At 44.6% G+C, this 21,755-nt stretch overlaps 1 protein-coding gene across 2 annotated transcripts in view; it reads right to left on the bottom strand.

Annotated features, from left to right (window-relative positions):
* Positions 1-411: 411 nt before the first annotated feature.
* LOC105232938 (uncharacterized) overlaps positions 412-21,755 on the bottom strand; it is a 46,317-nt gene continuing 24,973 nt past the window's right edge. For both annotated transcript variants that reach the window (XM_049461500.1, XM_049461502.1), the window contains exons 4-10: positions 21,570-21,753; positions 21,403-21,501; positions 19,840-21,339; positions 15,721-19,769; positions 7,110-14,914; positions 3,628-5,456; positions 412-2,336 (exon numbers count right to left, since the gene is read on the bottom strand). In XM_049461500.1, the coding sequence (XP_049317457.1) occupies positions 1,351-2,336; positions 3,628-5,456; positions 7,110-14,914; positions 15,721-19,769; positions 19,840-21,339; positions 21,403-21,501; positions 21,570-21,753 (16,452 nt within the window). In that variant the 3' untranslated portion in view covers positions 412-1,350. The remainder of the gene's footprint in view (positions 2,337-3,627; positions 5,457-7,109; positions 14,915-15,720; positions 19,770-19,839; positions 21,340-21,402; positions 21,502-21,569; positions 21,754-21,755) is intronic.

The raw sequence follows: 21,755 nt of genomic DNA, 5'->3' as shown, positions 1-21,755 counted from the left end.
ATTGTTTTAAAAAAAGTAATTTGTTAAATAAAAATCTAATTTTTATGTTCATATTTCAATATTTTTTTTAGTAGTTTTTAAATATTTTTAAAGTAATTTTTAAATATTTTTTTAAAGTATTTTTTCGAGTAAAATTTATGATTAATTATCTTCACAAATTAAGCTTTTAATGTAATTAAAAAATACTTTAATCCTCCAAATAAATAAAGAAAAAGGTAAAACGTGTCATTGTTGTCTTTTAATGTTAATGTATATTGTTCCAAACTTTTTTGAAATGACTAAACTTCTTATTTCTTATTTTCAATCAAAACAAAAAAAAAATAATAATAATAGTAATAAAAATAATAATAATAGTAATAAAAAATAACTAAAAAAATATGAAAAATATTAGTTTTAAATTAAATACAAGTGTTTGTGTTTGATATAAAATTTTATTTCATAGGTTAGAAAATCCAGTTTATAATTTTCGACATTTTAAAACCACTCCAAGGTTTCAAGAGGAACTTAAGAAAGAAATTGCAGTTTTGGAACATATTTTCTGCTTAAAAATAATTAGCTTACGTAAGTTTTGTTCATTAATTCTTACATTTTTATTGCCACTTACGTATATGTAATACATGAATATATACTCGTATTAAACCAACAAAATATTGATTTCTGGCTTTTTAGTTTTGTTAACTATTTTTCATATTTACTGTTAACACATGTATCTTTTGTCTGACAAAAGTGTATGCAAGTATGCTTTCGATATGAAAAGTTAAAATTCGTAAGTGATCGGGAATAAAGAAAATTGCATGTGAATGAACAATAATAGCAAAGGAAATTGTAAAAAAAAAAATATTTTAAAACCAAACAAAATTTATCTTAACAAATCTAGAATAAAAAAATTTCAATTTTTTTTTTATAAAAAAAAACTAAAAAAATAAAAAATAGTATAAAAAATAGAGAAATGTAAAATAGATGAAAAAATATATAAAAAGTTACATTTATGAAAAATCTTAAGTTAAATTATTTTATAGATATACAAAAGTGTCTATATTTCATAAAAATACAAAAAATGATTTATGTATATATAGTATATAATGTAATAATTATACACATAAATATGTGCACTATTTCGAGCTGCCTTCACGCTCACACACATCTCCCTCTTCCTATAATCTCTTCATACATATGCATATTTCTTTCATTTTTACTTTCGCACTTTCAATCGCTTACACTAACGTTAACTCTCTCTCCCGCTCTCTTTCTTTCTTTGCTGCACATTATAAACTCTCTTTAATTTTCGTTTTAACTTTTCACTTAAATAACTAATTTTAATTAATTTTGCTTCTTTTAACTTAGAAATATTTAATTCAATGGCCACAACAGCGCATCGTCATCTTCCTCCTCGTCATCATCATCCACCAGCACAGCATCGTCTTGCGACCAATTGGGAAATTGCTCTTGCACAGCATCCACAGCGTCCAAGTCAATCACTTCCGCGCTCTCAGCAGCTATAAAAGTGCTGCTTTGCGGCAACAAACGTTGCTCCTCAAAGTCCGCATAGTAGGTGTCATCCTCCATTTGCATATAGGCGTTGTCGGTCAAGTCCAGATTATCATCGGCAATATTCTCAGTGACAACAGTCGGCTCCAAATCTACAGGTGGTTCGTATTCCATGCGCACCATATCATCATCAGCGTCTCTAGCAGTACCAGCAGCACCACCGACAACACCAGTGACGGCATCCACACTACCGACAGGCGGCATATTGTTGACAGCATTCGTTTCCGCATCGACATCCATCAACCACGTGTGTACGGTGCTGACGCTTGTGCGCAAACTGCTGTTATCATCATAGCTGGTCGTGCTGGCGCTGTGCTTTATACCTACCAAATTCTGATAGATATTGACATCACTGTGCCCCAACTGCACTGTCGGCACCGCCTCGGCATGCAGTTTGCCGCCGCTCAGCAGACAATTCGGCTCAAAGTGACGCCGACATATTTTGAAGTTCATATTCTCATGCAGTTTCGGGTAGTAGTCGATTTTCAGGTTGTGACACCATTTTGTGCAGAGATTTCGTTGCGCCGGGAAGCTGTAGAGCTGTTGCATTTCATGACAAATGCGCACGATGCACTTGCTGCGGTAGGGTGCGGGCGGTTTGAGCATATGTGCTGCCGCTGTGGCGGTGCGATTGCGCAAAAGCATTGTTGGGCGTGCACCCAATCGCAATGTACCGTTACTGTTGAAACAGTCTGCACGGAAATGTGCGCTACAGATCTTCTTATCGGTGTTGCGGTAGAGGCCTTCATCGATTTTGAGTATTTGACACCACTGCCGATAGATATCACCTAGAAATAAAGGGATGGAGATGTTAAAAAAAATATAATGACATAAAATTAAAAATAGGTAACGATTACTTTTGTATTTATTAATTTTTTCTTGTATAATAGTTTTGCCCACCTAACGGAAACCTAACTTAACCTAAAACTAATCGCGGTAGATATAGGGTTATACGAGGTGCGTTCCAAAGTAAACAGGACTTTTTGAATTTAACGCCCCCTGGTGGCGCCATCTATATGTTGACTGGTGCGTTAGAATCTGCTTCTATATCGATTGTCGAGTGAGAATTTCATGACATTTCGTCGATTGTAAATGAAGTTATTGCGTTTTAAGTGTCAGTATGCTTGTGTTATCGGTGCGAAAATGAGCTTCGAACAAAGAGCCAACATTAAATTTTCAATTGATCAAACAAGTTTATGGCGATGATTGAATATCCTGTAGCAAAGTGCACGAGTGGTTTCAACGTTTTCAAAGTGGTCAAGGACATAAATGACGATCAACATGTGGGCCAATACATATCCGTGATCACCGGAAATTCCATCGAAATCGTGAATTCATCCAAAATCAGCTGAAATCATCATAGAAATTCATGGAAATGGAATTGAACATCTACAAAACATCGATTTATCGCATTTTGACCGAACATTTGAGCTTACGAAAGGTGTGTGTAGTGTTTGTTTCGCACAAATAGGCTGACGACCAAAATATGCTCAGAACCCAACATTTGAAGGACGATTATTTGACCAAAAATCACATTTTAGCCATTAACTACTCCCCGTATTCACCTGATATGACACCGTGCGATTTCTTCCTTTTCGGAAAAATGCATTTGCCCATGAAAGGAAAGCGTTATGCAGACGTAGGGAGCTAAAACACTCGTTCGACATGTTTTTGAACCGTGCAAAAAGCTGTATTGAAGCAGAAAGAGACTATTTTGAATAAAATAAAGTGATTTTGCCGAAAAAAACATTTGGTGCTTTTTTTTAAAGTCCTGTTTACTTTGGAACGCACCTTGTATGGATCAAAATGATCAAGATTATGATACAGATCCCTAAGGAGATGCGCAAAGCATTCCAACGAAAGTCCGGACCGGAACAGACAGGGATTTTTATCCGGCCAAGGACTGAGCAATCCAAATTAATTCTGTTACTACAATAACAAGTGCGGTCCAGCGTTAATTGTGAGCCAGCACCACATCCCGAGCCTCCAACTGATTTTTATCCAATATATTAAAGTCGGCTCTCTTGGTCTTCGTTTGCACAGCCTCGGTTTTATGTCTGAAATCTTTGTAGTTCTTACCTTTAGGGAAGCTATAGAACTCCACGCCATCTTTGCTCTTCTTGCGTCCACAATGCGGCAAACAACACTTTGTTTCCATCTCGGCAGGACGTTCGACACTATGTATGAGTTTGCTGTTGTGACCTAAACGCAGCGTGGGTACAGCCCAGACACGCAAACTATGGCCACCAATGCAGAATGGTTCGAAATGTTCGCTGCACACATTATAACTGCCATCCACATAGGTGCGTGGATCGATTTTCAAATTGAAACACCATTTGGTGAATAATTCAAAATCATCGGGGAATTTCGAGAATATTTTCAAGTCCGTACGTGTAGCGGTACTATTGCTGCAATTGGTAACGCTACAAGTGATGGCACTCAGCTTCGGCATCGTAGTGGACGCTGCCGCTGAACGACCAATGGGCGGTGGAATTTTTGTTGATGCGACTGGCGCAATCGAAGCAGGTGTGGGCAGTGCATTTGGTGCCGGCAAAAACAATGTGGGCACAGCATTATTGTTCAGTCCATGCGCGCTAAAGCAATCCGTCTCAAAGTGCAGCTCACAAACGCGCAATTCAGCATGATGACGCGCATCGTAAGCGATCTGTGTGCGTTCGACCCAAATTTTCACGAACCCATGATTGCTAGGGAAGGGATACAGGCGACGTTTACTTTGTGTATCAGCGCAAGCGGGCACATTACAATGCAACGGTTTGTGACTACTCAGCGGCAAACTGTTTGAAGATGGTATGCGCGGTGGTGATGCCGTCAGTGCGCGCTTATGCATTCTGGTTGGCTCATATTGTCCATTACGATAGATATCCGTGCTGTTGTGGCCCAAATTCAATGTCGGTATGGCATCGACGACTAAACGTTTATTATATTGGCCACGCTCGAAATGCGCGCTACATATTAGGTGCGTATTGCGCTGTGACTCATTGAAGAGTACGCGTAAATTGTATTCCCAGCGTTTGAGGAAGACCGGTTCTGTGGGGAAACGGAATAAACGCACACCGGACTCACGAGTGCGTCCACAGTGTGGCAGACAGCAGGCGCGCACTTTAGCGGAACCGCCGCGTACCAGTTGCAATGAGAAGAACGACGAGGCTGGTGTACCTTCTTTCACAGCGCTCGGTCTCTCCTCGCGTATGACATTCAAGAGTGAATTTTCACCATCACCCATATCATAAGCATTATCATCACCATCGTAGTAATCGTCGCCGTCATCATTGCTCGCGGTATACGCATAGTTGCTGCGTTTCGTTGCGCCGCCCATTTTGTGTGGCGGTCGCTCAATTGGTGCCAACAAATCCATATCTTCTTGCTTATAAGCCATATGTTTGGGCGCATCTGCGGGCGGCGCAGTGGAACTCAACTCATCATTTGTCGTATCCATGGTCTCCTCATTATCTATGTTGTCCGCATAGCCGCCGGCATTCGAATTTCTATAGACGCGCTCATAGTCTGCATCCCGTTGTTGCAGGTTTTTGGGATTTTCATTCGTGAAGAGTATGGTTGGCGCATGTTTGCCCAATTTCAAAGTCGGCACAGCCCATCTAAACAACTTGGCTTTGTTTTCGTAATGTATAATGCATTGGTTTTCAAAGTGTTCGCTGCAAATTTGATAGCGCCAAGGTGCGTCACCGTCATATTTGATGCCTAAATTGTGCACCCACTTCTCGAATTGTTCATGCATTGTGGGGAATTTGAAGGTGCGCACGTTATCTTGGAAAAGTTGCTTGCGACAGTGTGCCAGGCAGCATCGTCGCGAGCCCGGGATTAATTTGTTATAGCCATCGGGTGTAGTAGTTGACGCTGCGGCAGCGGCTGCTGCGGAAGTGGATGGACTGTGGGAAAATAAAAATAGGAATTTCAAGTATAAATATATTAATTTATTGATTTTGTCGTATGAGGATTACACTGATAGTGAATAGCGAAATTTTGCAAAATATAATGACCGCTAAACTTGATCACATTTGATCCGGACTATTTCTATAAATTTACCTAATTTGACACAACCTTATTTTATGTTCGTGTGAAGTTTGAGCTTTATATGTCAGTGTGTATTTGGCAGTGGTTTGTTTACGAGAGGAAAAGTTAGTTTTTGGGAAAGCTGAGGGCACTAAAGACCACCTCGAGTCGCGGCAAACATGTATGGACAATTAGATTAAGCGTTGGAAGGCTTGTATTGCCTCAGGAATCTATTTTAAGGTGCTATTAAATATTTGTATTAAAATATGTAAAATCTTTTTCTCAGTCCGGGTCAATACTTAATAATTGTATATATATAATCTCAGATGAGATATTAAGGCATACTACATCCGGGTCTGTTTATTTTGGATATATGGATCGCATAACAGATCCATAGTCACTGAGCCGAAGTAAGAATTGATTCCAATAGAAAATATTATACTGAAAGAAAGTCGTTTCATAGAACTGAAATGATTCATATCCACTTATAGTGCGAATCTGGGTTTTTAGATTAACATGTGTTTGAAATTTAGGGAATCCTCAAACGAATGGACTTCATACCGAATTTTTTAGATCTTGGAACCGCTAAACCAAACTCTGGCTGCCGAGTTGTGGGTGGGAAAAAGCCCTTGGAGAAGAGGGACAGTGAGCTTATTTATTGATGCTTCACAATTTGGGGGAAGGTTTTCTAGCAACTTCAATTTCAGACTTTCTGAATAGCATTTTTCAAGATGAGGTTGGAGGTTATTCCGAAGTCCTAAAGATATGTGACTATTCACTCCGATACCAGGCGATACTAGCCGTGTAATCGAAACCAGTGGAATCGTAAGTATTTAACTGTATAACTGGCAAGGGAAGTCAAGAATGGGAACTGGTCGATACTACACTCTCCATTTTCAGGGCGCTGGTCAACGCATTGATTTGATCCGTTGTACTTTTGAGTACCGTGAAGTAAGGCTGTCGTCAGCAGGTACCCACGTTAAACATTCTGGTTAGTTGTCCCTATCTACTACACTCTCCTAGGTGATCTACTACTAGATGGCCAGGCTCAGCGGGAGCTTGGTCAGCATTGGGCTACCATCAATTCTTCCGTTATCGCTAGACACTATTGGCCCAAGATCGACCCAAAGAGATCCAGTAAGCTCTTGGCCCTCATAATGTCTGGTATATCCTCAGTTTTGGGGGTTCTAACAGCGCTTACACTCTGAATCTTACCGTATGCCCGTTGCAGAAGCTAAATGGAAGGAGACGAGGTTGAAAAATCTCAACACTTCCTTTTTGATTATCAATGTTTACGAAATCAAAACTCAAACACTTGACACTTTCAGATATTCCACCGAGCTGGTGGGAATACAGATTAAACGCTTAAGCAAATTTTGGATCAGCCATCGAACCCAAACCTACTATAGTAAAGCTTAAGCGCCTTGTGCAACTAAGTTGACAATATTAACGTGGATTCGTGACAGAAAAGTCCTCTTCCTAACTAACCGCCACCAGGAAGTTTCGATCAAATGTTCACAATTACTTACCGTTCATCTAGCGGCTCTTCGTTTGCATTCCAAACCACATCATCATCTTCGTCCTCATTATCATCCTCATCATCCGTTTGATTGGCATCGTCTATCTTCAAATTACGCGTGGGCACCGCGTCGGCGCGCAGTACTTCACCATCGAAATCGGACGCTTTGAAATGCCATTCACAGATTTTATAATCATCTGGACGCGAACTATTAAACTCCATGCCGAGTGCATTGAGCCATTGATCGAGTAGCTCGCGCTCGCTGGGAAAGGCGAAATGTCGCGTGTACTCACGCCTGCTATGTCGACAATTGATGAGGCAGCAAATATCTTGATTGGCATCAGTGGACGACTGCAAGCGTTTGGTGCGCCAATTGTGCTGTGCTGTATGCTGTTTGCCCGCCATTTGGGCCTCGCTTTCATTGCTAAAACCATGCGGATATATATTGGGATCGGTATGACCCAAACGCAAAGTGGGCACTGAGCCAAATTTCAATTGACGCTTAACGCCATAATAGCAGTTAGGTGTAAAGTGCAGCGAACAGATGCGTATGCGTGAACTCATGCTGATGAGCGTCTCTTCCGAGAAGCGACAATTGTAAATCCATTTCTCGCGCAACATAATATTCGTCGGCAATTTATGCAAATGTAAACCCTCGTGTAGCGCGTGATATTGACTCGTACAATGGCGTACGGTACATGAGAGTAGCGGCAATTGAGAGGTGTTGCTGACATTTGCATCGACGGCGTACGAGCTGCTCGTTTCCAAGTCATCGGTGTAGTCGGCATGGCTTGAGTGCATTATGGCCGAAGTGGATGTAGGAGCAATAGCTGCACTTGTTGTTGTTGTTGTATTTTTCAATTTAGTTTTGAATTTTTTCAAGTGATTGATATCGAAACTATTCTCATAGATGCGCGCTGGACGCGAAGGACCCAAATTCAGCGTTGGCATGGTGCCGGGCGGTAGCTTACGAAATTGCATGCAAATCGGTTCGAAGTGGCGCTGACAGATGCGATAGCGCCAACGGCGCGTATAATCTACCTTAAGTTGTGTATTGTAGAGCCATTTGTGAAAGAGATACTCAGACATTGGGAATTTGAAGAGCGTTACACCGGGATCTTTTGCGTGACTATTGCAATCGGGAATGCGACAATGACGCGATGTATCGCGATCGATCGGCGTATTGTCTACAAAATCTGCATAGTCATCGTTATAGTCAGCGCTGGGATCGATATTATCATTGTTGTGGTGTGTGGGCGCGGCGAAGGAGCTACTCGTGTCCGCCTCGTCATTTAAGTCACTCAACACATTACTAGTTGTTGTTGTTAAGTTTTGTTGTTGTGGTTTCGTTTTATATTTACTTAAGCTATTCACATCGAATTCATTTTCATATATATGCGCGGGACGCTTAGGACCCAAATTCAGCGTGGGCATGGTGCCGGGCGGTAGCTTGCGGAATTGCATGCAAATCGGTTCGAAGTGACGATGACAAATGCGATAACGCCAACGGCGTGTATAGTCCACCTCCAATTGTGTGTTATGCAACCATTTGCGGAATTGGTCGAGTGGAAAGGGAAATTTGAACAGCGTGACGCCCGCATTGCGCGCGTAGCTATTACAACCGACAATGCGACAATGGCGCGCGGTATCGCGTTCCATTTGCGTCACTTCGTCGCCCAGCTCGTTAATGTCATCGGGCTCCTGTTCAGCGCCAGTGTCGCCAAAACTATTAAACATATCGAGTAAGCCTTGTTTCATTTGATTTTCAATGCCTTCGGCGGTGTAGTTCTCTTCGATATCCTTTTCTTGTTTAATATTTATAATGAAAGGCTGGTGATATGGTTTGGGATGCGTTGCCGGTTTATTTGTTGTTGTTGTTGTTGTTGCGATTTCTTTCCGCTCCTTCAATTCGGTTTTCACTACCAGCATTGGCTCAAGCAACGCGCGCTCTATCTTCTTCTCATCGTGCAAGGCAGACTTGCGCACTGTGCGCGGTTCACTTTCGCCAAACACTTCAGTTTTGTATTTAGTTATGTCGGATTTTTTCAACTTCATTTTATGCGCCTTAACATCCGATAACAACACATCATCATCATCATCATCATCCTCATTTTCTTCTTTTTCTTCAACTTCAACGTCATCAGCAACGTTGTCTTCGTAATACTTGGGCAACTTGGGCGGTTTGCTCTCCATTGTCTCCGCCGCTACTCTCTTATCCGAGGGATTCTTATAGATATCGGTTTTCTGGTGGCCCAACAGTAGCGTTGGCACCGCATACATGCGCAAGCGTTTATTAATACAGTGTTTTTCAAAGTGTAGCGAGCAGATGCGCGCATTGGTAGCCGCGACCATACTGATTTGTGTATTATATACCCATTTGTAGAGTAATTCTGCATCGTTGGGAAAATTGAAAAACTGTATTTCACCATCAGCGCTGAGCGCGCGCTCTGCCGGCGCTTTAGCGTACACACAACTGGTTATACAACATTTATTGAGTGGCGCGTTCAGTAGCAATGAGGCGCGTTTTGTTTCGGCTAGCGTATCGGGCGCTGGTAATGCATATAAATCGGGCGCGTCAGCAGCGCGTGGCGGCAATTGTAACGTGGGTAGCGCCCAAGATTTCAAACGTTGTATTTTTTTGGTCAATTGCGGGGCGCAGCTTGCTTCGAAATGTAATTCACATATTTTGTAGCAATACAAGCGATCCGGATCGATTATGACTTGTGTGTTGTGACACCATTTGGCGCGCATCTCGGCATTATCGGGAAATTTGAAGAATTTCAGCGATTTGGTGGTGAGATAATTCGAATTGCAACCTGGCACGGCACAGCTAATGCGACGCACGCACGATATATCGCACACTTTTGTGTAGGTCTCGTCCAGCTTATGCAAAATACGCTGCGTGTCTGCTGTGCTGTCTGATTTGAGTGTATCCAGCAAAGCGGCATGCTCAATGTAGAGTAATTTGAAATGCATTGGACATAATTTGGGAGATATTTTCGCAACTTTTACCGGAGCAGGAGCAGTAGCATCAGCATCCTGTGGCATGCTATTGTCGGGGGCGGTTTTTGGCGTTTCATTTTCAGTTGCCACACATACTTCTTCCGCCTGCTCTTCAGCGCTCAAACCAACACTCTCGTACCAAACTCGTCGTATATCATCCAAACGTGGAAACTCAAAAAGTTGATTTGTCAAACGCAATTCCATTTCTCTACATTCCGGATAACAACACTCTTCGTGTGGCGCTTTTGGCGTCTCCGTTTTCGGCCCGACACGTTTACGCTTAAATGCTTGACTCATTGTTTCTTCACTGACGGTGTACAAGTCAATTGCGTTGCTGTGTCCCAACTTTAGTGTCGGCATTGCGCCCACCTTGATACGTCCGTGCTCATAGCAATAGCTCTCAAAGTGTGCGCTGCATACTTTGTACGTATGCCAGACGGTGGTGCTGACTGGCAACTGTAGGTTGTGTGCCCACTTCTCAAAATGGCTACGCAACTTCGGAAAAGCGCTTAGCGTTATGCCTTCGGTTTGTTTGGTGTTAGTACAACCGGGTACGCAGCAGCTGATTAATTTCTCAGGGCGATCAAATGATTCCGGATTGTTGAAAATATCGCTCTCATTGTGTCCCAGCAGTAATGTGGGTATGGCGCGCAAAAGCAAGCCGCGATGACCGCCACCAACGCAACGCGACTCAAAATGCATATTACAGATTAGCGCGTTGCGACAATCGGCCGCGTTCATGCGTAAGTTATGGCACCACTTTTCTAACGTCTCGGCGCGTTCGTAGGGAAATTTGAAGAGCCGCACGCCTTCGTGCAAATTTGTGCGTCCACATTGTGGTACGCTGCAACTTTTTAGTTCTTTCATTTCAATTTTTATGGCGCTTAAGCTTTCGAATTCACTCTGGTGTATCTGCGCATCATCATGTCCCAAATTTAGTGTAGGCACTGAGCCTTTGCGTAAACGCGTGCCTTCGCGTTTGAAACAATCGGCAGTGAAATGTGCGCCGCACAGTTGGAAACGATAGCGTTTGGCTTGATACGGATAATGGCGACAATTCTCAGCCCATTTCTGCAACATGTGGCGTTTCGTGGGATAGTTGAAAAGTGTTACGCCATCTTTTTTCGATTTCAAGCAGGATATTATAGAACAATGATTAGCGCGCACATAACGCAGCTCGCCCCATTCATGCTCTTCAGGATGAAAACGTGACAGCTGTTTGGGATTTGCATGTACGACAGGCAATGGCACGCCGTTTTCGTCAGCACCCAATTCCATGGTCGGCAACGCCCATGGACGCGGTTTGCGATTGCCCATAACATGTGGTTCGAAATGGCGCGCGCAAATTTTCGCCTGTTTGGCGGTCTCTTCGTCTATGCGCGTATTGTCACACCATTTCTTGCGTAACCAATCTGGTTTGGGAAAGCGATACAGCGCGCTGCTTTCGACGCCACGTGCGCAATGCGCGATTGAACATTTCTGTAAAGTGCTTGTAGGCGCTGTTGGTTGCGTTGATTTGGCGCGCGTCATTTTCGAGGGTGTTTGTGAGCGTCGCGCTGTTGTGTTACTTTCATAAGTTGCCACTTCAGCTGGTGTTGGATTTTTGAGCGTGTCGTTTGTGTGTCCCAAATGTAATGTTGGTATGGCCCAACGTTTCAAACGGCGCTTGCTAATGCAGCGCGGCTCAAAATGCGATTCACAAATGAGACGTCGTTTTACATCCTGTACGCCAATCGCTAAATTGTGCCACCATTTGTCCAAGACATCTTTGTCGCGTGGAAAAGTGAAAAGATGTACATTATCGCGGCTGCGTCGTTTGCTGCAATGCGGTAGGCAGCAGCGTTCGTTCGTAACCATTAACTTCACCTTCGGCACGCGGAAAATATCGGCTTCGTCATGTCCCAAATCGATTGTGGGTAGCGCCCACGATTGCATTTGCGGCCGCAAGCATTGCGCTTCGAAGTGCAACGTGCAGATGCGCGCGTAGCGACACTTCTCCGCGGGCATGCGTATGTTATGCGCCCATTTTTGTAGCATTGTATCTTTTTTGGGGAATGCATATAGGCGTATGCCAGCATCAAGATCGCGCAGCTGATGGCACGTTTTAATGCAGCAGCGATAGTAGACTGCAGCGCTATCAGGATTTTGGTAAATATATGTGGAACGTCTACCGCTCTTAGCATGTTTGACCGGTTTTGGTAAATGCAATGTGGGCACAGCCCAGCTGCGTAACGTTTTACCGATGCAGAATTGCTCGAAGTGGCGACTGCAAATGCGCCATCGCCGACTGGTATGGCTGATTTCGTTAGTTAGCGCGTTGAGTCCCAAATTATGGCACCATTTTTCGCGTAATGCGTCGTCTTGTGGAAAATGCCAAAAGCGCACTGCCGCTTTACACACTTCCTTGTCATCATCATTCGCTGCCGCCGCCTCCTGTTTGACTTGATTCGTTGCGCAATCTTCAATACAACATTGGGCGCCACTCACGCTGTCAAAGATGGGATTTTCAAACAGCTTATGTTCTGTATCTTGATTTTGAGGTCGCGGTAAATGCAATGTCGGTATAGCCCACATAAAGAGACGTTTTTTGGCGAAGCAACGCTCTTCGAAATGCAATGCGCATACTTTATACAAATAACGATGCGATGGACTAAATGACACTTGTGTATTGTGCTGCCATTTGGCACGCAGCTCTTCCGCGCTGGGAAACGCGGCCAAACGCACGTTGTCCGTGAATTTCGTCGAACAGTTGGGCACACAACATTTCAGCATTTGTATGCGCGTCGAACTAGTTATGCGCGCATAATTCGCCTCGAGTTCGTCCAACGCGGCAGATGAGCCTTTGCGCGCATCGTCGCTGTAAGTCGCCATTTGATAACCCTCCATGTAGTGCAAAGCACATAGACGCACATTTTCAAAGAATTCGGTGGCGTCCTTTGATGCGCCGGTGAAGTTTAATTTGAAATAGTTACACCAGCGCTCTTGCAGTTTGAGCGTCGCTGGCAGCGCAAACAGTTGCATTTGTAGAAACTGCGCCATCTTACAATCATGCACAGCGCATTCATTGACACCTTTTTGCGGATACCATTTGCGTCTACCAAGACCGCGGCGCTTTTGTGGCAGTAGCGTGTTTTGTTTATAGATTTTAGAGGTGTCGTTATGACCCAACTTCAGTGTAGGCACAGAGCCATATTTCAGATTGGCGCGATCTTTACGTTGATAGTTGAGGCATTGGGGTTCGAAGTGGTCGCTACAAACTTTGTAGACTTGCACCAAACGCATGGTTGGCATTAAGCGCAAATTCGTAGCCCATTGGAGATAGAGTGAGCGTAGTTTTGGGAAGCGGAAGAGCGTTACGCCATCCACTTGATGCGATTTGCCGCAATGTGGCACGCAACAACGATTATAAACATTCAATTGTGCGGTGGGGGTTTGGGTTGTATCCGCGCTAGCCGCGCGCTCTGACGCGTTCGCTGCCGATTGTGTTGTATTTTTATATAAGTCATAAAGTGGATTACGCTTGAATTGTCCCGTGGTGTTGTATAAATTGCGTGTTGGTATTGCGCCGAAACGCAAGCGTCTACGACGCCGATCCACTAAACTGTAGGGGAAGTGTCTTTGACAAATGCGCAGGCGCGATGTGTGCGTCATTTTGATTTTTAACTGTGCGCACCAACGACGACAGTATCGACTGCCGCTTAATGGAAAACGATATAGCGTGACAGCAGCACCGGCGGTGCGTCCGCAACGGTGTACTGCACAGTAAGCGCGCTGTCGACGAGGGCGTCCAATATTATTCATCAACGTCCGATGTACTGCTGGCGCTTTGGCGCGCGCGCATCGCATATCAGGTGGTGGATCTGGTGGTGCTTTCTTCTTCCTACGATGTCTGAGGCAACAAAGCCGAAAAACCGAACGACTTATTTTGTCAGCGCCACAATGACGCGTACTCGCTGGTGCGTTGGACGTGGCCGCAGCTGAGGCTGATGCCGACGATGTGGTTGCTGATGCGGAATTCGAAGTGGTTGCAGTGAAACGTGTCGTTTCATCGGCATTACTGTAATTTGTATTGGAGTCATCTTCATAATTTGTCGGCGACGTCGTTATTGGACGCTTACGCATATTTTTTCCTGCTTTGTGGAGATTACGTACTTTTGTTGAGCTGGCCGGCGCGTCATTTTGTTGCGTATCATCGCTTTGGTTAACACATTCCACAAAGTCGAGTGGATCGCAGGCATTGTAACTGCTTTTATCATCCTCATCCTCATCGGCATCGATAAGCATTTCCACATCATCATCATCGACCTCGGCGTCTTTGCTGTCAGCGTTGTTGTCAATGGCGTTAACTTCGCTTTCACTGTCGCTGTCATCCTCCTCTGCAGGACTGTTGTATATATTTTCGGCAACACTTTCATCGCTCTCATCACTATCGTCCTCATCATCGTCTTCTTCGTTACCGTAGATGTCTTCTTCATCCTCATCTTCTACTTCGGCACCCTCCTCATCTTCATCTGCCGAATCGACTATGAAATTGTCGGCATCACGCGCTTCGTTGTTACTATACAACTCATCGTCGTCACCGGTTGCGGCACTAATACTCGGCGTAAAGTCCTCAACCGTTTCCTCTTCCTCTTCATCGCTATTACCAACGCCGGCGGAAGCATAGAAATCGTTTTTGTCATCTTCTTCATCGATGCGATAGTCATCATCGTCATCATTGTCTTCGTCATCCATTTCATCATCGTATTCGCCGATGTTTCCCAATTCGGTGTCACTAGCATCCGAATTCAAAATTTTCTTTTCCTCTAACGGCTATTTAAAGAAAAAAAAAAATTCAATAAAATTTACGCGCTGTTGGAAAAAGTGGAACATAAATTCAAATTCCATATCTAAATTAATGTCTTAGCTATATTGTGTTTGCACTTACTAGTGGATGAAGTGGAATATAAAATTAAGTTCCACAAATAAACTAGTTCCAACACATGTTGTTTTGGAAAGGAAATAATACCACATAAAAAGCATCCACTAGTGAATAAAGTGGAACCTAACATTAAGTTCCACAACTAAACTATTTTAAAAGCCCTATGTCTTGGAGTAATTAAATGACGGAATCAGAAATTTATATTCTATAAAATGTACTTACTAGTGAAATATGTGGAACACAAACTTAATGTCCACAAATAATTTGTGCTAAATATGTGCCACAAATATTTCGCGTATTTAAAAAGAAAAATATACTAATAAAATTAGATTTACTAGTGGATGAAGAGGAACTTAAAATTAAGTTCCACAAGAAAAGAACGAAAATTATACTTGCTAAAAATAGTTAACTAGTGGATAAAGTGGAACCTAAAACTATGTTTCACAAATTAACTATGCTCACTATCTAATGTCCTAGAAAAAAATAATTCGCGCTGAAAATAGTGTTCTAGTGGATAAAGTGGAACATGAAAGCAAATCCAAAATAAACTATATTAAAAGCGCTACGAGTGTGTCGCTGAGTGATTAACGAACGAGAAAGTATATGTTCCATAAATGTATTTCTATGTGGAACACAAACTTAAGTTCCACAACTAAACTATGCTAAATATATTCCACAAAAACTATTCACTACTTACATTTCTTGCCTTCATCGCCGTCGCGATCAGCAAAGCGTTGTCATACTCCAAAGGTTCGTTGTGCCCCAAATTTAGCGTAGGCACCGCATTGGCGCGCAATTTCTTATTACCCATCGCCTCGGGCGGGAAGTGTGACATGCAGATGCGTGCGTGATTGGCGCGTGGCTCCATGCGTAAATTTGCACACCACTTGCGCATAAGAGCCTCATCTTTGGGGAAGCCAAATGTACGTAAGTCATTTTCGAGTGTGCGCCGTTGACGGCAATGTGCCAAACAGCATTTTGGTAAAAAGACGCCGGGTAGATTTTTGGGATTCTCATAGATGGGACCGCTGTGACCGAGCGCATTGGTCGGCTTGGCCCAGGGACGTAACTCTTTACCGTCAATGCAACGTTTGTGAAAGTGTATACTGCAAATACGTAAGGCGGGATCTGAAGCCTTTTCGAGCGAAATTTTTAGATTGTGACACCATTTGCGCAAGATTTGATGACTTGTGGGAAATTGAAAGAGGCGCACGCCGTGTTGCAGGCGGGTACGTCTGCAGCTCGGTACACAACACTTAAAAATGCCAAGTGATTTTTTCATCTTTACGTTAGGCACTGCCGCCAATTCGCCGCTATTATTGTCATCATCTTCATCATCAACATCACGCATATCTTCATCGCCTTCGATATTACTTGCAGCATCAATTGTATCGACTTCATCAGCGATTGGTGCAGCAGGCGCTGCGGCTTGTACAGGCGGTTCGTTCTGTAGCAGCTCCTCGGCATTGCGCTCCAACAGCAATGTTGGTACGGCCCAGCGTAGCAAGCGCGTCTTGACAATGCAACGCGGCTCAAAATGTTGCTCACAGATACGCAAGCGTGCGCACTGATTGCGTGTCAATTGCAAGTTGTGCAACCACTTTTCGAGCACCTCATCGATAATGGGAAAACTGAAAAGACGCATTGTTTCGAAATCACCGCGTTCGCGTGCGCACGTGGCTACACAGCAACGCGCTTCATGGGGACGCGCTGCGCTACCCAATTCTGGTATGGCATGTAATTTGTGTTCCGGTTTTTGTTTCAGCTGCAAAGTGGGTATGGCCCAGGAGCGCAACCGTTGTGTTGGGCCAATACATTGTGCTTCGAAATGACGTGCGCATACTTTGTGCGTAAAACGAGTGAGGTCCGCTGCGCTAACATCTACATTGTGACACCATTTCTCTAATAAGTCTATGCCGCTTCCGACCGCAGTAGGGAATAAATAGAGGCGTTGTGCAGTGCGGCTGCCACTAACCTGATTACTACCACAACCGACAACGCAACACTGCGCACTGCAAACGATTGGTGAAGTGCAACACTTTTCATAAGTTTCGTTTAGTGATTTCATGGCCTCACTAAGTTCGTTGTCACCCTCCGCTAACGCGTTAGCCGCCTCTAATGTGGCTTTATAGAGCTTTATGAAATGCAGACCGCACAGTTTTGGCGTCTCGCTGAGCGCCTCCGTGTCGACTTTCATTTGTGCGCACCACAGCGCATGTAGCGGCAAGGCGGCTGGCATGTCATAAGGTTCGCTTAACAGCATTTTCGTTGCAGTACAATTGGGATAGGAGCATTTTATGTCGTCTTTGCCAACACAACCAGCCAGCTCAAATTCAGCCGCATCCTTATCGCTAGCAATGCGTGGACGCATTTTGCCGAAGAGCGATACTTGTATCTGCGCAGGATCGACGGGATACAAATCGTCTGTGTCATCATGTCCCAGATTAAGTGTAGGTATAGCGCCATAATTGAGACGCAGTTTGCCCAGACAAACCGGTTCGAAGTGATCACTACAAATTTTATATTTTTCACGATCCTTAAAGTCTAAAAAGTCCAATTTGAGGTTATGTTTCCAACAGCGGAATAGGCGTAAATTCTTCGGAAAACTGTTCATTTGTGCATCATCAAATTTACGTGACTTGCCACATGTGGGGACACAACACTTGGTCACTACATCGCTGTAACGTGCCTCTGGCGGTGGCACGGACACCAGCTTAATGTCGGCATCGTTATGGCCCAGTGCTAGTGTTGGTACAGCCCACTTGTACAGCATCTTTGAACCGACGCATTCGGGTTCGAAGTGCCGATTACAGATACGTACGCCACGGCAGTCCACCGGGTTCATTTTCAAATTGTTACACCACTTCCATAGTAAATCGACATCATCGCTGGGGAATTTGAATAGTCGTACGCCATCTAACTCCTTACTGGCGACGCAACCGCTTACTACACACTGCGTTTCAGCGAAGCTCTGCGCTTCATTCGCATACACATCCTCAACTTCCGGATCCAAATTCAATGTGGGTATGGCCCCGGGCATTAGACGTTTAGCGCCGAATGCGTGCGGTTCAAAGTGACGCGAACATACGCGATATTCACCGCGTGCGTGTTGCCGCGTATTGTGACACCACTTGCGCAGTACGCTGCGACTATGCGGAAATCGGAAGAGCTGTACGCCATCAGCACGTGTACGACTGCACGATGAAATGCAGCAGACTTGTTGTAACTTGACGGCTTTTAGACGCGCCGGATTCATATAGATTTTATAACCTGGTGGTGTATTCAGATCCAAAGTGGGCACTGACATCGGTATGGGACAACGTTTCGACAAGACGCGTGGCTCGAAATGTGTGGAACACAAACGACGATGACCATTACCGACTTGCGGTAGCTGCAAATTGTGGCACCATTTAGCCAACATGGGTCGATTGAGTACGGGGAAACGGAAAAGTTGCACGTGATCCGTATCACGTCGTTTGCGGCAGTGTGGCAGGCAGCAACGTGGTGTCCACGGCTTCAATGGCTCATTGGAATCGCGCATGCGGCGACGTTCGCGTTTCGTCTCCGACTTTATGATCACCTGCGGTACTAGCGGTTCGGGATTCTCATATAATTGCTCGACATTCGTTGCCAAATTGAGTGTGGGTAATGACCAATAGTGTAGGCGACGCTTTTTGCTAAAGCAAACCTCTTCAAAGTGTAAATTACAAATGCGTAATGTGGTAAGATCTTCCGTTTCCGTTTGCAAGTTATGCGCCCACTTCGCCAACAACTCGGGATCTTCGGGTGTGCGATAGAGTTTAACATCGTCGATCTTCGGATCACGTCGGCATGTGGACACACAACATTCACCCTCTTCTATACCCTTATTTGGCATTAGCGGCTTCGGCCACTGTTCGGCAATCTCTTCATCCGTTGGCAAACGATGTTTCGGCTCTTCAGCATGACCAAGTTTCACAGTGGGGACGGCCCACTTCTCCAAACGTTTATTACGTATGCAACGCTCTTCGAAATGTACCTCACATATGGCGTCATTGAAGAGTTTAGTGCCATCGGGCACTGGCTTCAACAGATTCTCACACCATTTAGTGAGCATTTCGAAATTCGACGGGAAACGATGCAGATTAGCATGATCGCGATCACGGTTGCGTTTGCAATCTTGCACACAACATGTTTCGCGTATATTCAGTTTTTTAATAACATCTGGATTGCGATAGATATTCGGATCGTCGTGGCCCAAATTCAAGGTGGGCACTGCAAATGGACGCATACAGCCGCCAATGCAGTATGGCTCGAAGTGCGCGCTACAAATACGCACACCCTTATGCAGCGTTTCGATGCCGATCTTCAGATTGTGACACCACTTGCGCATCTGCTCGGGACGACGCGGTATGGTGTGTAATGTGACGTTATCTATATTGCGATTACGCTTACAACTTGGCACAAAGCAGACTTCCAATGAATCCAAGATATTTTGTGTCGCGCTGCCGCTCATGGAGCTCACATCACCGGCCGTTATATTCGATATGCTAAATTTGAGCTTCGATACTGGATTGGGATACAAGCGTTCGCTGTGACTGCTGCTCGACGCTATGCTGTGGCGGTGACTGCTGTAGACCGGTGGCGGTGCGGAGACGTTATGGAAATTAAACATTTTAGACGGTGGTACCACCGGTGGTGTTGGCAGCTCATTCTCATAGATATTGAAGCGGTCGTTGTGCCCCAAATTCAAGGTCGGCACGGCGCCTGTGTGTGAGTAAAATTAAACATATGAATATAAAATAAAAATATACATTTTTGTTAAACTTCAGTTTACCTGGCGACAGTTTTCGCAAGCCCAGCGCCTCTTTGATAAAGTGCGCGCTACAAATTTTGTGATTCTTGCCACGATATATTGCCGGATCCAGGCGCAAGTTATAGCACCAGCGGCGCAGTAGCACTTCATCGCGTGGAAAACGATATAACGATAGATTGAAATCGGATGAGCGCGTACGCTTGCAATGTGGCAAACAGCATTTTTTCTCCTCCAAATAGAATACGCCCGGATTATCGTGTATTCTGCCATATGGTGTGCCCAAATGTAGAGTGGGCACAGCCCATGGCTTCAGCCGAAACTTTCCAAAGCAGCGATCTTCAAAGTGACGACTGCAAAAATGACGCGGCTCACGACTATTGACGGGCAGACGCGCATTCTGACACCACTTTATGCGCGTCTTCATGTCATTGGGAAAGTTGTAGAATTTGCAATTACTTTCACCACGCTGACTCGGACAACCGGGCATGCTGCACTGAGCGCGTTCGCCGACCGTAAATGTGTTGGTGATCTCACGATTCTGATATAAGTTCGCAACATCGTCATGACCCAAATTGAATGTGGGCACTGCCCAATAGCACAACGAGTAGCGATTAATGCAACGTTTGGGAAAATGTAAACTACAAATGCGATATTGGCTGTACGTGGAATCGGGTTCGGGAAACATTTTGAGGTTATGCAACCATTGATGCAAATACTTTTCATCTTTCGGGAATGTGAAAAATTGCAGCGTGGGACTGGACTGCTTAGTGACGCCGCAATGGGGCACACAGCAAACGGCGCCATCCTCGCCGGTGTCCACCACGCGTGTGCGCGACACCGCTGGTGTGGTGGGGAAGTGAAAATTGCCAACAGGAAATGCTGACGGCTTATGTTTGCTGCCGTTATTGTCATTACTGTTGTTGTGCTGTAAACTCGAAGTGTTGCTGTTGGAAAAATCATTACTGTTGCCATTGCTACCACTGCTGTGATTGTGCGTGCCAAATGCGTGCGAAGTGTCACCGCTTGCGCCACCTGCGCTAAAGGACTCATTAGTGAAGTCGCCAAAGCGACCACGCTGGCGTGATGGTGAGGCCAATGGCGACTGTTGTGCGGTGCTTAACGGCGGTGGCGGCAAAGGAGGTGGCGGCAGTGGTGTCTGGAGCGGATAATCTGGCGCGACATAAAGATCAGGTTCCACTTTTATTTCGGTTTTAATTTGTGGCATTTGAAATTCTGTTGTCGCGCTGCCGGTGGCACCAGTAATGCTGTTGCGGCGCATAAAATCTGGCTGAGCACCCGTTGGCTGTGGTTGTTGTGGCGCTGCATGTAACGGTTGTGTTGGAAATTGTGGATGCTGTTGTTGCAGATGTAATTGCTGTTGTTGACGTTGCAGGTGTTGTTGTTGTTGCGCGAGATGCGGATGCATTTGCTGCGGTGGCAGCGGCGGATGTGGCGGAGCTGGGTGTTGATGGTGAAAAGCGCGATTTTGTAGATATGAAGAGAAGCTATTGCTGTTGGGCACTGCAAAAAAAAATTAAATTCATTATTATGTATATATATTTCTCAAAGTAAATAATGTATTACTTTCTATAATGCCCATGGAGCAGTCTTGTAGATTATAATTAGCTGAATGGGTTGGCGGCACCGGCCCAAATGGTGCGCCACCAGCAGGCATGGGAGGTGCTGAAAAAGCAAGGAAAATAAAAATTTAGTTCTCAAAATATTATGGAAGTATGGAAAATTCTACGCACCTGCAGCACCGGCGCGACGATAAAATTTCCCACAAAAATACGGCGCTTGTATGCGGTGCTGATGCAATTGTATGCCTGTGTGAAACCACAAACGGCATACCGGGCAATCATAGCGCGGCTGATTGCGATGTTGTGGCATATGCGCGAATAGCAAATCGCGACTAGCAAAGCCCGCCGAACAGACCT

The sequence above is a fragment of the Bactrocera dorsalis genome, chromosome 1, assembly GCF_023373825.1.
Source record: "Bactrocera dorsalis isolate Fly_Bdor chromosome 1, ASM2337382v1, whole genome shotgun sequence".
NCBI lineage: Eukaryota > Metazoa > Arthropoda > Insecta > Diptera > Tephritidae > Bactrocera > Bactrocera dorsalis.
This window is presented reverse-complemented; position numbering and strand designations above follow the sequence as displayed.